The following is a 16,225-nucleotide window of genomic DNA, read 5'->3' on the forward strand; positions in this document are numbered from 1 at the left end:
TTTAATAAAATAGATATTCCGATTGTAAAAAATATTTAGTAAAGTTTTCATTTTAATTTGGTTTATGGTTTAGTTTTCGAAAATACTAGCTTAATTGTTGGGAAAGCATATAGGGAGTTATATAAAAAAGAAAAGAAAAGACATATGACAGGTTTCGTGAAATCCTTCCATTGTTTGTATTTTGAATTTTGAAGCTCCCCAAATCTTGTTAATTAATTCCATTTGTTCTTTTTCTTGTTATCATATTTTATTTTTCTCATTTAAATACACAGCTTGGCTGTCTATGAATCCATACTGCAATATATAGTTGTTCACTACCCCTCATCCTAATGCAATGACAACTTTGGTTGGCATTTGCTCTCAATGTTTTCCTTTATCGATCCTTGGCTTTACTGTGGAGAAAATTATATTAAGCAACGAGACTCGCTTAGATAGAATTTCCTGGTTAGAGTGCATACAAAATGAAGTGCCTATGGTTATAACTAACTAGAGAGTCCTTCAGCTGCAATATATGTTGTTCAGCTGGTGAACACACTACTTTTCAATCTAGTTCATAAGACTTGTGCATTTTAATTAGTCTAGAATATTGTATGCATTTTAATTATTAACTTATTAAATCACCATGCCAATTATAATACAGTCGTCTAATCACTTGAGATTTGCTAGCATTCCATTTGCTTATGTTCAAACCTTAAGGAGTATGGGTGCTATACCCATCTCTGTTGAAGTGGGTCAACAGGGGTATGACTTCTTGTACTGTCCTTCACCTTGTCATTGATGGTGGGGTGTCATTAGATTGTTTCAAGTTACCCTCAACTTCATTTGCCACCTTGAACTTGACAAGAGAAATAAATGGGAAGGAACTTGGGGCCTTTTGGAATAGTAGAAAGTAAGATGAAATTGCTTATTTGTTTGAAATTGCAGAGAATGCACCTTTGTCTGTGATGTTTGGTACCTGGAGCCTCAGAACATAAGACCTGGGGAGACTCGAGAGAGGTACAATTTCCGTTGTGAAAGCAGTCATGTATTTTTGAAGGCGAATTTTCTCTTTTCAAGGTGAGGGACATCATTTCTTGGGATGGCTATTTCTATATATGTTACTTTGTGGTGCCTCTATTGAAAAAGAGATATCTGACTGCTCTCTCCAATGGTGGATTTTGAGAGGGCAGAAATGCTGAATAGCTGTTGTTTTCTTGTGCACGTGGTTTTCACAGTAATTGTTGGCTAGGGAATCCCAACTCAAGTGTTTGTTTGTTTGTTCTTCCAAAGTTTAATGATTCTTTTTGGTGGGAATATTTAGTTTGAAACCCAAAGGAATTTCTTACAATTTCCCAAAAGAAGCATGATATGAATTACAACACAACAACCACCTGGTCAATTTATGTTTGGCCTCTAATAATTCCAACCCTTTTTTCTCTATTTACAAGTTTGATGTTTATGTTGTTTTAAAGTGTGTGTGTTCCTTTTTCTCCTCCAAAAGTTGTTGCAAATGAAGTTGAGGAAAAAAAATAAAATAATTCTTATCTGCTATGGGACAGAAATGGTAAAGATTATAGTACACTTTTTGGCTGAGGGAAAATTTTGAACTTTGGGGACCCTATCTATACTAGGACTATTCGTCTTTCATTTTCACGTGAAGGTCACTATTATTATTATCTTTCTTTTTTAGTCACTTACGTTACATATATATGTTCAACGGTTTTGGGCTGTTTGAATTTTGATAATTAATTCCCTCTTCCATTTTAGTTGACTTAGTCTACAGGTGATGCTTAATTATACTAGAGACTAATTGAGATGGAAAATAAATAAATTTCAAATCAACTATCGGAAACAAAAATGAAAAGATGTGGAATATTTTGGTACTAAGAACTGAAATGTACCTAATTATTATTGCCATACAAAACAAAAAACATATTTAATGTTGTGAGACTATTCATATTAATTAAGATGTGGAATATTTTGGTATTAAGAACTGACTCTGGATTTTCCACATCCAACAAGAATGAATTGAAATCTCACCAAGAATGAATTGAATATTACTTATATATCATCTAAACTGACCCGTAACAAAGAATGCGAATTTGTTTTGTATTATTTAAATGCATTAACGTCTCCGTAAACCCAAAAAAGAAAAATAGACGTGGAAACAAGTTGATACAATTTTAAATATATTTTCATGTATTATAGTTTAAATCTTAAAATAAATTGAATATTTAGACTAAACAGAAGTGTTCCTTTGTCTAAACTGTTTTGCGTTTTTCTTCACAAAAAGAATTAATTCGCCCCCCCACACACGCACTGTCCACTATAATACCCACCCTCTCTCCACTACTCAAATGTGTAACGCCATTATTTTGTAACTTGTCCATTTTTCCACACACAGAGAGAAAGAGGAAAAGAAAATGGTTTCTTTATCGAGTCTGTTTGTGTCCATCTTATGTCTGCTCACCGTTTCATCTCCGGCTGAAGCTTCCTTCAGTTGCACCTCACCCGGAACTTGTGACGCCATTATTGACTATACCTTACCCAACGCCACTACCTTTAACGCCGTCAAGAAACTCTTCAACGTAAAGAACCTCCGTTCCCTTCTGGGCGTCAACAATCTCCCTGTCAATACCCCTGCGGATGAGAAATTACCCGCCAATCAAACCATCAAAATCCCCTTTCCTTGTCTCTGTAGAAACGGTACCGGAATAGCCAACAAACGCCCCATTTACACCGTCGTCGCCGGCGACTTCCTATCGCACATAGTTACCGACATCTTCGCCGGTTTATTCACTGTTGAGGAACTTCAAAGGGTTAACAATATATCTAACCCCAATTTGATACAACCCGGGGATAAATTGTGGATCCCACTTCCTTGCAGCTGCGACGACGTTGACGGTGAAAAAGTTGTTCATTATGGTCGATTGGTGAGCAGTGGCAACAGTATTGAGGCTATTGCTCAGCAGTACAATGTTTCCCAGGAAACCCTTTTGAGGTTGAATGGTTTAGCAAGTCCCAGAGAACTTTTAGCTGGCGCTGTTCTTGACGTTCCCCTTAAAGGTATATATATATTTATTTGCCCTTTTCATTTCTATTGTATTATCCAATTATTGACTCAAAAGTTGCATAGATCAATAAATTGGCCTGTTCATTAAAAATTTCTTGTTACTTACAACAGTTTAAGCTTCTGGTTTTTTAACAATGAGATCAATTTTTCAAAAATTCATATTAACGAGTGTTTGATTTGCAGCTTGCCAATCAAGGGTGAGCAATGCCTCACTGGACTATCCCTTGCTAGTGCCAAATGACACATATGTCTTCACTGCTGCCAATTGTGTAACGTGCAAGTGTGATGCTGCCAGCAACTGGACGTAAGTAGCTGAAGCGATGTTACCATTTGTTGTTGTATCACATGATAAATCCCTTTTCTACTGCAGGTTGCAATGCCAACCATCCCAGATAAAGTCATCTCTTTGGAAGACATGCCCCTCAATGCAGTGCCAAGGTTTAGATAACTTGTACATTGGGAATGTCACAGATTGTAATTCCACATCTTGTGCTTATGCTGGTTACAGCAACCAGACCATTTTCACCGCAAACACTCAGTTAACCTGCCCTGGTAAGTTCATTCATCGGTTTCTAATTGATAAGACTAATGCACTACACTAGCTAAGACGTGCTTTGTTGTTGGTACAGCCTCTGACAATAGCGCTTTCGGAATGAGGCCAGGGACATGGATATGGAATGTCATCCTCGTTGCTGTCTCCTCCATGGTTATAGTTTTTTAGGTTTACAAGTAGTCATCCACGAACATGATGATTTCTTTCTTTTCCCACTTGTTTCCAGATGATACTCCATTTCTTTTGGTGAATGCAATTTGTCTGTTTGATTTCTCATCTATTTTTTATTCTACAAATGAATCATACTACGGCAAACAAACAGAGTCTTTTAGTATATATTTTCAGTCAGGTTATGATAATCATAGAGGAAAAATCAACTTAAAAATATCATTTTGTATCATATATACTGCCAAGTGAATTGCTTGCCAACCAAAATAGACAATTCTGAAATTTCAAAAGCTAAAAAAAGAACTTCTAAAAACAAATTATTACTCTCATATCGACAAAAGTGAATGACTAAAAGATAACATATCTGATTCATTAGTATTTGCCTACTGGGATAGGATTAGCAATAAATTACTGACTCTAATGAATAGGATTTACATACAAAATAATTTTTTTTGAATATTCAAAATCTGAAGTACCAAATTCAATATTAGCTTGAGAAATCCAAAAATTTGAATTTTGAACTTTCCAAATTAGGCTAATTGTATAAAATGACAAACTAATAATATATAATAAATATAGTAGCTACTTTTTGATTTATTTGTGTTCCATAGCAAAATGTTTATCAGTCCCTTTCACCCTCATATTCTCGCTCGCCACTCTCCCTCTCTCGCTTATTCCTGTCGCTTGCGTATCTCGCTTTATACAATAGAATTGTATAAATTGTGTTTTCAATTGTATAAAGCGATAGAAAATTGTATAAACGCATGCAAATACATATATCTTCGTCCTATACACTTATAATTATACAACACAAATATTTCCCTGCCCAAGTCTCTTTCGCCTTTCTCGTTTTATACAAATTCAAATTGTATATAATTTCTCTCTTTCTCATTTTATACAATTCGATTCAATTGTATATTTCCTGCACAAGTCTCTTTTTCGTTTTATACAAATTCTAGTTGTATATAATTTCTCTCTTTCTCGTTTTATACAATTCAAATTATATATAATTTCTCTCTTTCTCGCTTTATACAATTCGGTTCAATTGTATATGTATAGCAAATTATACATATATAAGTTTGCTATGGAGCACAATTATGCAAATTTTACTATAGTATGCAAATATGAATTTTATATTTGCTATACGTGAAAGTTGCCCTTAAAAAAACATAGTACTCATATATAGTATTTTACTATTTAAAATAAACTGATTTTAGAAAGGGACATATAAATGATGTTCCCTTAAAAAAAAAAAAGGAAGAAAAAAAAGAGGGTCGACTAGAAGTAGTAATATTAAGATTTTAAAAGGCTTATCGACTCTGCTTCTTCCTTAGTATAATTCTGGTTAGCCCCTTCGCTTCTGTACCGGCGGCAGGCTCTTCACTAGGTATCATACTCAATTTTGTTTCACTGAATTCCCTTTTATTTGTATTTCATCTTTCTTCAAATCACCGCCTACCTTTATTAACTTGAGTACCACCATTGCTGCGGTTGGCAAATACGAGAGTATTTATTGGGGGTTCGCCTCGCCTTTTTATTGCTTTCATTACAGAATTTTAGGTTAACATATTTGCATTTTTTTTTTGAAGATACCATCCTAATTTACATTTGAAAAGGGTTGCCACCTTACATTTATCAAAACATATCATCCTAGTCTACAATTCATCCAATTTAAAAAAAAGTTACCAGAGTTTTACACGGTATAGCTTCAACTGTACAATCAGTCCTGTTCTACGAAATCAATGTTCTGCACTTTATCACTTCTTTGGATCCTGTTTTTACCCATTATATTGTATTGTATTGTATTGTTAGTTTTTATACAATGTTTGTTTTGATTGTTACTTAAAACTTTATTGCATCAATAGTTAATCCATTGTTAGGTAATGCCGAAATTGCCTATTTCGTTACGTGTAACAAGCCATTAAGTATGGTCATGTCGTTACCTTAATATTTTCTTTTTACTTATTATTTAATGATTTTATTTTATCATTTACCCTACATTTCATAGTTATTTTGCCTCTACCCTAGTTTCTTTTGTAAGTTTATCATTTAAATTATGGATGTGTGACATTATGTAACGACATAGAACGGTGTAATCTGCCCAAATTTTCTATTCATTAAAATAATACTATACGAGACAATACATTAGTTACATTATGACTAAATATGTAACAATCATTCAAAGAAAGTGTAAACAAAAAAGTGGTACCACTTTTAGGATTAAACAGTTGGGAGAGTTTCTTGTTTTTCTGAAATTTTTTCCCTCTTCTTTATGTTTTTTACTCTCTTCAGTTGCTGTATTCCAATATATTCATTCTTAAGTTTTTGTATGACTATCAGGTCCTTCTACTTTGATTATGAAGTGAGGCACACTAGCTTATAAAAATGGCAGCTGCACAATTGACCAGTAAGGCGTTATGTAATGGGTTTACTGAATTGGAAGTGAAAGAGGAGATTTCCAAATGCTGCTCGTTAAGATTCTCACATGACCGTTGTAGTTCCTTTTCAAAAATCAGTCAGAATAGCTTGAAAAATGTTTATGGTAGCAACAGTTGTTCTTTATCAATTGGAAAAAGCAAAAGATTTTCATATGCACCTGTTCTTTTCCCAAGGAGGCGGAAATCTTTAAGGTTCCGCAATAAGTGCAGTTCAGAGAGTGGTGCGGAAGCTTCTGATTTGCAATATACCACTGCTGTAAAGAGAATGGATGATCTCTCAAGCTCAAGGGGAGAAGTAGAGTAAGACCCTGATCTTACTGAAGTTTTCTGGATTGTAGCTTTTTCTGATGCTTGGCAGACATGATTAGGGGCCTACTAGCAGTCATTCCCCATCATTATGTGCATACGTTGTTTTCGCTAAATCCCTTGTCAGGGTCACTTCTTCAATCTCTGTGTCTAACTTGGAGTGTTTTTCCTATGACTATGAACTGTATCGAAGTAAGATCTTATTAGAATTGGCAGAAAAAAAAAGAATCTATCAGTAGATATTTTCGGAGGTAGATTGTTCCTAGACCCCACTTGTGATAATACATTGGGTATGTTGTAGTAGATTGTTCCCCCCCCCCCTTCACCCCCCAAATAAATAAAAAGTTATCTTAGTATCCGAAATAGTTAATACTTTACAGTTTCCAAAGCTTCTTGACATTGAAATTGGTTGCTCGAAAAAGAGAAGTTGGTGCTGCCCTTGATGATGGTCGCAACTAACAAGTGCACATTCCCGCACCTTATTAAGTTCTCCTGTTTCCATTGTATCTAGCGTGTAGCTTTTACTTCCATCTTGCATCAGAATATTTACAGTAAGATTGTTGTAACAGGGTTATTACCTGTCCACGATCTTGGTACTTTTAGCTTTGGTATCTCAATGAAAGGCCCTCCTAGATGGGCAAGGACAGTCAGTTGTTGTCTTAATTGTCTGGGCTTGGGAACTTTAGCATCTATGAAAAAATTGAAATTGTATAGCCTTCACACTTGTTGTCTCTGTATTACACATTTTCAAAGTAATTATTGTAGAGGTTAGGTTCATTGATGAAACTTAGAGATCTTAACTGACCCTAATATGTATTCTACGCAACATACTGATGTTTACATGTTAATTCTTTATATGGATATTCAAATGGCTACAATATATATTGCGGTTATGTGGTTAAATCTTGACAAAGTGGCATTACGGATTTGTCTTTTTGAGGGTTTTCAAGTCAGCTTATGTTGCTGGTCCACATTCTCTGCTGATCTAGTTTTCTTCTTTTCAAATCCTTTTGTTGGCTTCAGTGAGTTGAATGAGACTGTTCCCATTATAACAAATGTCGAAAGTGAATCAATAGAAGAGGCTCCGACAAGTTCATCTCAATCTGAGGATGTCAGGCGTGAGCTTGTGATGCTGTCTTTGCCAGCAATTGCTGGACAGGCCATTGACCCTTTGGCACAGTTAATGGAGACTGCTTATATTGGGCGCCTGGGTAAGGTGGAACTTTTGCACATTCAGCATTTTTATGTAACTCTTTGGTTGAATTTTAGAATCCCTGAGATCACAGATGAACTGGTACAAAAATCTTCTATTCGGGGGGTGGCGGAAACTTATGTCAACGACTAGCTTCAATTTGTCGTTAAGGAAGAGAAATTAGGATCTTATATTAAACTTATGCCAATGACTAGCATCAATTTGTCGTTAAGGAAGAGAATTTAGGATCTTATATTAACGACGACCCTTAATTCGTCGATGGTGGTAGTTCATCAAATGAGGACTAGTAGTTTCTGTAGCTAACTGTTATGGTGTAGGCATAACGGTTATGCTTGTACCGATTTAACATATATAACTTAACTAATTTTGTTGTGGCTACCAGATGTACTTTAGTTTCTATACTATTTAAAATGTTTGCTATCCTTCAGCTTGTGATATTAGAAGAACATAATATTCCCTATCTGTATTCTTTAAAAGAATTTGATTTTCTTGATCGTGTCCAGTGAAGCTGGATTTGGGTTTTTTGGGTTTTTCCCATTTTCCTTTATGAGGGGTACCATGCAGGGGCGGAGGGGGTGTTGGCTTTTTATGCCTTCTTCTTTCCTCTTGAAGCTTGGGAGTTATTTTTTTCTTACAGGTTCTGTGGAATTAGCTTCAGCTGGTGTCTCAATATCAATTTTTAACATAATATCAAAGCTTTTTAATATTCCTCTACTTAGTGTTGCTACATCTTTTGTCGCTGAAGACATCGCCAAGAATGCAACCAAAGTTAACATGTCAGGTAAATCAAGTGTTAACTTTTTCTCATTCATTGTTATAACTGCTTAGGTATTCAACTGACCCAGAGTTGGTTTTCCCACTAAAAGGTTTAGGACTCATGCTCCAACTTTTATAACGCACATTTGTCGATACGTTGTGCAGAGGGGGCAAAAGGCACTGATGGTAGATTTCCCACTGGGGTAGCAGAAAGGCATCAGTTTTCTTCTGTGTCTACCGCATTATTTTTAGCTGTTGGCATCGGCATAATTGAAGCTTTGGCTTTGGCCTTGGGATCTGAACTACTTCTTGGTTTAATGGGCATATCATCTGTACGGTGGCATATATCACTTCCCAGTCTTTCATTTGAGTTCCTTCTTTTTGTGCTTGCTTTAATTTGTGTGAAGTATGTATTCAGCACGTGAGTGAACATAATATCCTGAAGAATGAAAAGTTTTAAATAAGGGTCACAAGAGACCATTTTCATCCTGGCTAATTTACAACTCATACAACTTTTATGTTTGTTTTAGCCAGACAAAGTTTGTTTGGTTTTACTGACTCCTTTTTAATTCTACTTTTTCCGTTTTTCCCCGGAGGGATGAGCCTGTTAATAGGGAAAACAGAAGTGAATGGAGAGAGACCTTTATGAAATTGGTAGCATGCACCACTTTGCAGAGTGAAGTTGCAACTATTATGCTAGGCTGCAACTTCAATATCAACCTGTGAAATTTGATGATGTCTGCTAATAATCTGATAGTGTGAAATAATATAGTGAGTTCCATCTTAAGGAACATAAAACCTATTTAGTTTGACTAAGTTGTGTTGTCTCAGTTTTTCATTTTGGTAATTCATGTTTGCAACCTGAGTGGTTTAAGTTTTCTTTTTTTATTTAGCTAATTTTATTTTGTGATTCGTATACTAGATTCATGGTTATTGGGAGGAGAAAAATCTTGATGACTTATAAGACTATGTTTGGTTAGGAAAATAACAAAGTTATTCGTGGCTTTCTAAAATATTTCATCACAATTTTCTTCTCACTATGCAGGCCCTTCAGACACACATTGTTGTATGAGTTCTTACTACAAAAATTGTTTTGTTTGTAGACTTCACCTATGAGAGTTCCAGCAAAACAATTTCTTGCTGTGCGTGCTCTTGGTGCTCCTGCATTTGTAGTTTCTTTGGCCCTTCAAGGCATATTCCGTGGATTTAAGGATACAAAGACTCCAGTCTTCTGTTTAGGCAAGTCTTGGATCCTTGGCTATTTAAGTGATAATAGTTCTTGCCCAATATCCTTTCTGCTGGTTTCATTTATGCGGTTTTGACATAGAAATTCCAACTTTTGGAAGTCCTAAATTTGTGGCAGACAATGTTCCCTTCAATAACGTTCTAATTAACCTGGAACACCTTTGTCATCTAAGATATATATCTTCTCCTCTAACCACTGTATTCTTAATTGCTTATTTGCACTTGAGTATGTTCAGTATGTATACGGATGAAGGTGGAAAATGGAAATATTTCCTTTTATAACCCCCAGTTTTGGATCTAAATTCTTAGAGAATACTATTTATATACTACATAAAATAATGTTTTTATGCTTAATGTACTCGTAAACTTACTGTCATGTAAACTATGTTTGATCCCTAAAATAATATATTGTGATGAAAAAGTTAAATCGGAGGGGATAAAATCTAAAGCTTTTTTGTAAATGCAATTTGCTGTAATTACAAATGCAATTCTGTATCGTTCCTAGATATATTAATGGAGCTAAGTTGTACCTTTGTAATGATGTAGCATATTATTTGTGCAGGCATTGGGAACTTTGCAGCTATATTTTTGTTTCCCTTACTTATGTACTATTTCGGCTTGGGTGTGTCCGGAGCTGCCATATCCACTGTCATTTCACAGTTTGTATTTCTCTCTAGTCTTTGTAATCATGTTTGCTTTTCTTCTCTACTGTCTTATACTTTTGTTCTTTTTATCAATTCTTTACCTTTATATGATGAAATACTTACAAGCTTCAATTTTCTAGATACCTAGTGGCCTTCTCTATGATGTGGTATTTAAATCAGAGAGTAATGATATTACCTCCACGATTTGAAGAGCTGCAATTTGGTGGCTATTTAAAATCTGGTGAGTGGTTATTCTTGAGATGCGTGTTCCAAGATTCCTCCTATATGATAAACAAGCTCACCTCTGTGCTTGTGCCACAACAATCTCTTGATGTTTGTTGCATTTCATATCTGTATACTTTTCATGATAGTTAAAGGGTTCTTCTAATTTTGTATTTATAGGTGGATTTCTCATTGGAAGAACTCTTTCTGTCCTTTTCACAATGACACTTGCTACATCAATGGCTGCCCGTCAAGGTGCTGTAGCAATGGCGGGTCACCAAATATGCTTACAAGTTTGGCTAGCTGTCTCCCTCCTCACAGATGCACTGGCTGCATCTGCACAGGTAAATTGATATAAATGAAATCCTCTTTATCCCTATGGGTCTAATTCAACTCGTAACTTCTCTTTTTCTCATGTACCTCCTACATCAGAACCTATCTGTCTTTTTCTGCATGTATATTTATCCCATATGCTTATGTCAATTCTTTTTCTTGTTTATGGTGTGTGCTTCATGTTTGAATTGGCAACTACTTCTGGTGCTTCGAAGTTTTCAAATACCATATGTCAGATGATGTATTATAGGATTCGACCAGTAATAGTTGATCTCTTGCATCTTATCACAATTTTTCAGTTTGGGGCAACTTCTCTTTACTTTGTTTCCAGGCGTTGATTGCTAGTTATTTATCAAAAGGCGATTACGTGGTGGCAACTGAAATTACACACTATGTTCTAAAGGTTTGTGCTTCCCTTCTGTTTTGTGCCGTTGAGCTCTGCAAGTTTGTGAGACACTCTACACTACTTATAAGGAGTTTGGACCTATAATTTGCAGATAGGGCTAGTTGCAGGTGTCTTTTTAGCGGCTGCATTAGGTGTTTCTTTTGGCTCTTTATCTACTTTATTTACCAAGGACACAGAGGTGCTAGCTGTGGTTAGTACAGGCTTATTGGTATGTCTTTAAACCTTTGGGAGTATTTGGTTAAATTTAATTTGTCAGTGATTTACCAATGAGTAAGATGTTTTTATCTTCGAATGGTTCTCTAAAGAGTTCGGTTATTGCTCAGAAACTAAGTTCAAAATTGTAAAATTGCAAAATTGCTGCAGTTTGTCAGTGCCAGTCAACCAATAAATGCTCTTGCGTTTATCTTTGATGGCCTCCATTATGGTGTTTCAGACTTCGCTTATGCAGCTCACTCCATGGTAAGCTTGTAGTGCATTATGATTCAATACTTATCAAGTATATATATTTATATTCAGAAGTCGTGTTCTTTCTTTGGCATACAGATGTTGGTGGGGGCAATATCATCTGGATTTCTGCTTTGTGCTCCTAGACTTCTTGGTCTTCCTGGTGTTTGGTTGGGATTGACCCTTTTCATGGGCTTACGCATGATGGCTGGGTTTATCAGGTAATGGATGCCCGCCATCTTCCTCCTTTATGCATGCCAAGTAGAAATGTGCTTTTGCGGGATTACGTATGTGGTTCCATTTTTTCCTGGACATGATTCTTCTGATGCTATCTGTACTGTTCTTTGTCTGTGTTCTGGAAGGTATTTCCATTGATTCAGCAATAAACACTGTCGTTATCGATTGGAGATTTTTAACGAGTTAATGTTAGATATGTGTAATGTTTTAGGAACTCTGGATGAGCACTGCTTGTGTTAGTAGTTTGAATAACTGAAATTTTCAAATTTCCACTAATATCACATGCTTTATCACAAAGCATTTTTACGTTCAGGTTATTGTCAAAGAAAAGTCCTTGGTGGTTTCTGCATTGTGATGCAAATGAAGCTAAGGTTAGTAGAATTCTCATTTCGAAGGTATAGCAACAAAATTTTGATGAAACTTCTTCATCCCCGCATAATAAATTCCTATATTGTTATCTCTGCATGACAGTCGCTGTATGTACTGTATTACAGTAGTTGCATAACTAATTAATTAGGACAAGCCTGAAAATATAGGGATGTCCGCCAGTTGTTTTATCTGATTCAGTTTTGAAATGATGGTCTGCTATCTTAGTACTAAAGAAATGAATATCCTGCTTCTGTCATTCTTGGAAAAGATGATGAAATAATTACCCATGCACAATGACCAAATTTTAACCGAGTACTTGGTGTATTCAAGTAAAGTAATAAGATGCTTTCTATTAACTGGGACAAAGCTATGTTATCATTTTTTAAACTACACAATGCCATTATAATCTATTGATTTCTTTTTCTTTCTTTATTTTTCGTTTACCTTGTATCCAATATTATTCATCTGAAATTTTTAAGATAGTCCAGTGCTGCTAATCAGCTGATAAATGTTATTTTCTGTTTATTAATTGTATTTTATTCTGTGTTCTCTTTCAGGTTATTAGTTGAGTGGATTAGATTTCAGACCATGACACCTCCTTTCATATTCATGATTATAACTTAGCTTTCTTGGATGTTGTCTTTTTCTCTGAAAATAGGATTACCGAGTCTCTATCCTCCATGGGTGCTTGCTTTCTTAATATTTGTTTTTCCGTTATACCCCCCACTTAAGTTATTTTCTGGGTGGTGGTGGATGTTCGAAGATTCATCATGACTGCAATAATGCCTTGCGGCTTGGTCTGTCCTATGTACATAAGTTGAAACATCTGTATATACATTACTTATCTGCATAACTTCCTTATTTATTTTTGCTTTTAGAGGGAAGTGTTCGAATTCAGCTTTGCTAGAGCGAAAGAAGGTTAATTAGCATCCCTTGAATTTCTTGAGGTCAATCAATCCCTAATGTTCTTGCAAACTAGCTGTTGAATTTGGATGTGTTCAATGAGTTTTGTAGTGTTTGGTTCTCTGTGTTAAAGCCTACCTGTTGATTTCTGCGAGAACAACACTGTTGTATTGTCATTCTACCTTAAGTTTCTTAAAGTGTTGCACAGACACAGCATGAATGAATGTGAAGTGGAATTTATTTGCAATGAAGAGAAAAGAAAAGAAATGACAAGTCACACTTGTAAAACAAGGACGAGGAAGAAGTAAAAAAACAAAAGAGAAAGCCCGTGAATGGGAAGTTGGATGGTGATCTTATATTGGGCCTGTGTAATCCATTGGTCCGTATGGTTCAAACCACTCAGCCCAAAGACCCTTTTTCCTCTTAGGATTCCAGCCCATGTCCTTGCAGAGTTGGTCGTTGTGCCAAATATGCAATGCACCGATGCATGATCTCCTGTAGTACTTCTTTGAGTATCTCTTCTTGTATTTATCCCATTCAGCTATGTCTTTCTCCATCATCTTTACACTAGGCAGCTTGAATTTTCCATCAAGAAGCTCTGCCAGCCATCGGCACCTTATTTCTGAGGTGTATAGATTTGCTATGCTTTCTGAGAATCCAATGATTGCCAGTTGTGGAATTTGGGGATGAATGCATTCCCTGATAATAATCCACAAGTATAATTATTGTTCATATATACAAAAAAGTGTTTGTTTTTATGTATTACTTACCTATAGAGGGGAACTGCAGCAGAATCATCTGAGCCTGCTATGAGTTGCTGATATTTTGGTGATTCAAAAATGTGTTTGAGCTTATCAATTCCCCTGAAGCCTGTGGCGAGTATGACTAAGTCAGATTTAATGGGTTCAGCCTGACCCTCTAGCACAATGCCTTGTTTGGTAAATCCAAAACTCTTAGCTTTCTTTAGTTTGAGACGTCCTTCCTCAACTCTGTCGTAGAAGCCCTGAGGCACCGTAGAAATTAAACAGGCACTCAATTCGTTTAAGAAACTATGATCTGGCACCATCCCGTGCTTTGAAAGCCTGAGCTTGTGTTTTATATAGCTTTCCACAAACTTTGAGAAGCCCCACCTCTGTAAAATGTGTATATATAGCCATGAGATACTATAAAAGAATACTAGTTTAATTAGATTAGATAATTAATAAGAGGAAGGAATTACCAGAGGTGAGAGAATTGTAGCAATGAGATATAAAAGAAGGCCTTCACCAGGTTTGTGCACTGTAAGTTCTGAGAATCTATTCAAATAGAGTTTTGCCATTGGGAATCCCCAAGGGAAATAATCAGGAACGTTCCAATGTGGTGTCCTGACTATTACGGTGCACGGACGTTCAACCCCTGCAAAATTGATTTATTAAGAGAAGAAAACAAAAGGTGAAGAATTGAATTTTGTTGATACCATTTACTGTGGAGGACTCCATGGCAATGTCCAGTCCTGATTTTTGGAATCCAACGACAGCTACATGTTTTCCTTTGACCAAGTCGGTTGCAGTTGTGGAGTCCATCTTTGAATAATCCATTGAATGGATTACTTTCCCTTCAAAAGCTTCAGGGCCTTTGTTTTCAGGGAATTCAGGAATGTTTGGAACTTGACTGAACCTTCCCACACAAACTACTACATAATCGACTTGGTATACCTACAACAAAAGAGTTTTATCTTATATCTTATTTAATAAAACCCAACCTATAATAATATTAAATGAATTTGAAATATACTATGTCAAATATTCCTAATTTGATTTCCTTTTGTACTTTTCATTCTTGACAAATCAAAATATGTTTGGTAATTCTATTACTAGTAATGAGAATTTGATGCTTCAGTTAGTAGTAGCTTTTATCCAAATCTCAATGAATTGAATAGAGTATTTATGATAAAGCATAACTATTTGAGGGTTACCTTTGTGGATAGGGTTTGAGTTTGTTGTACAGTGACGTTCCATTTGCCTTTAGACATCCATTCTCCATCATCTTCATCTTCATCTTCATCTTCATAATCATAGCTAAGGCTCAATACTTTGTTATTGAACTGAATGTGTCTGACCAAATCAAAGTGACGTGCATAGGATTTAATGTACTCCAACACGGTGTGTTGATCGGGGAACACTTCGGTTACGGAATCTGGCCATGGAAAATCAGAGAATTGGTAAAGGGGTTTTGGTGTCTGCAGTTTAGTGCTCTCAATAGTCTTACTCCAAACACCTCCGATGCTACTTTCTGACTCGAACACAATTGGATCAAATCCTTTAGAAATTGCATATTTACAGGCCAACAGACCGCTAATTCCACCTCCAATTATTGCAATCCTTCTCCCATCACAATTTGCCATTCTCTCTTACTTACTCTTAATGTGCCGATTCATGGTTCAGTTTTTATAACAACACTTATCATTAATTCCATTCACTTCTTAACTAATAATTAATCTTATATTTATTTTTAAGAAAACTCTTATAAAAATATATATATAAATATATAAGGAAAGCTTTTTTTTTTTTTTTTTCTAACAATGAAGGAATATACAGGACTCCAAAAACTATTGCTTGGCCAGGTCGATATTGACAAAACTTAATACTCTTTTTTTAGTTTCATACCTAAACTATTATTTTTTAATTTGAGAAATACATCTCTCTCTTTTATAACACTCTCGTCATGGTGTGTAATACACTCTTTCTTTTTAAAATATTTCTTTTATTTTAAAATATTGTCATATCACACTCCACATGCACAAAACATTGGACCTTAACAAAAATTAAATAAATTTTCAGTATTAATTAAAATTAAAAATTCAAAAATTATTGTCCAAAAAAATGTTTCTTTTATAAAATAAAATGTAAAATATTTTTCTTATCCCACTCAATTATTTCCTCTCGCTGCTCCTCCCC

General features: G+C 35.4%; 3 protein-coding genes across 4 annotated transcripts; 2 read left to right on the plus strand and 1 right to left on the minus strand.

Annotated features, from left to right (window-relative positions):
- Positions 1 to 2,246: 2,246 nt before the first annotated feature.
- On the plus strand, positions 2,247 to 3,885 carry LOC107001108 (lysM domain-containing GPI-anchored protein 2). Its single transcript, XM_015199280.2, has 4 exons — positions 2,247 to 3,045; positions 3,236 to 3,356; positions 3,423 to 3,604; positions 3,682 to 3,885. The coding sequence occupies exons 1-4, from the start codon at positions 2,403 to 2,405 to the stop codon at positions 3,771 to 3,773; spliced, it is 1,038 nt and encodes a 345-aa protein (XP_015054766.1). The 5' UTR covers positions 2,247 to 2,402; the 3' UTR covers positions 3,774 to 3,885.
- A 1,141-nt stretch (positions 3,886 to 5,026) lies between these two features.
- On the plus strand, positions 5,027 to 13,317 carry LOC107001117 (protein DETOXIFICATION 45, chloroplastic). 2 transcript variants are annotated; one of them, XM_015199284.2, is made up of 15 exons: positions 5,027 to 5,160; positions 6,114 to 6,511; positions 7,541 to 7,728; positions 8,368 to 8,511; positions 8,652 to 8,818; positions 9,590 to 9,725; positions 10,294 to 10,390; positions 10,516 to 10,616; positions 10,778 to 10,941; positions 11,262 to 11,333; positions 11,428 to 11,544; positions 11,700 to 11,795; positions 11,880 to 12,001; positions 12,316 to 12,388; positions 12,944 to 13,317. In XM_015199284.2, the coding sequence occupies exons 2-15, from the start codon at positions 6,159 to 6,161 to the stop codon at positions 12,953 to 12,955; spliced, it is 1,842 nt and encodes a 613-aa protein (XP_015054770.1). In that variant the 5' UTR covers positions 5,027 to 5,160; positions 6,114 to 6,158; the 3' UTR covers positions 12,956 to 13,317. The 2 variants fall into 2 exon arrangements, with proteins under 2 accessions (XP_015054770.1, XP_015054772.1); XM_015199286.2 differs by having other exon boundaries at positions 5,095 to 5,160; positions 12,331 to 12,388; positions 12,944 to 13,233.
- Positions 13,318 to 13,560: 243 nt separating this feature from the next.
- On the minus strand, positions 13,561 to 15,768 carry LOC107001128 (probable flavin-containing monooxygenase 1). Its single transcript, XM_015199293.2, has 5 exons — positions 15,244 to 15,768; positions 14,746 to 14,983; positions 14,509 to 14,684; positions 14,060 to 14,421; positions 13,561 to 13,988 (listed from the first exon to the last, which is right to left on the minus strand). Exons 1-5 carry the CDS (start codon positions 15,670 to 15,672, stop codon positions 13,643 to 13,645), a joined length of 1,551 nt encoding a protein of 516 aa, XP_015054779.1. The 5' UTR covers positions 15,673 to 15,768; the 3' UTR covers positions 13,561 to 13,642.
- Positions 15,769 to 16,225: the final 457 nt, after the last annotated feature.

The sequence above is a fragment of the Solanum pennellii genome, chromosome 1, assembly GCF_001406875.1.
Source record: "Solanum pennellii chromosome 1, SPENNV200".
Lineage (NCBI taxonomy): Eukaryota > Viridiplantae > Streptophyta > Magnoliopsida > Solanales > Solanaceae > Solanum > Solanum pennellii.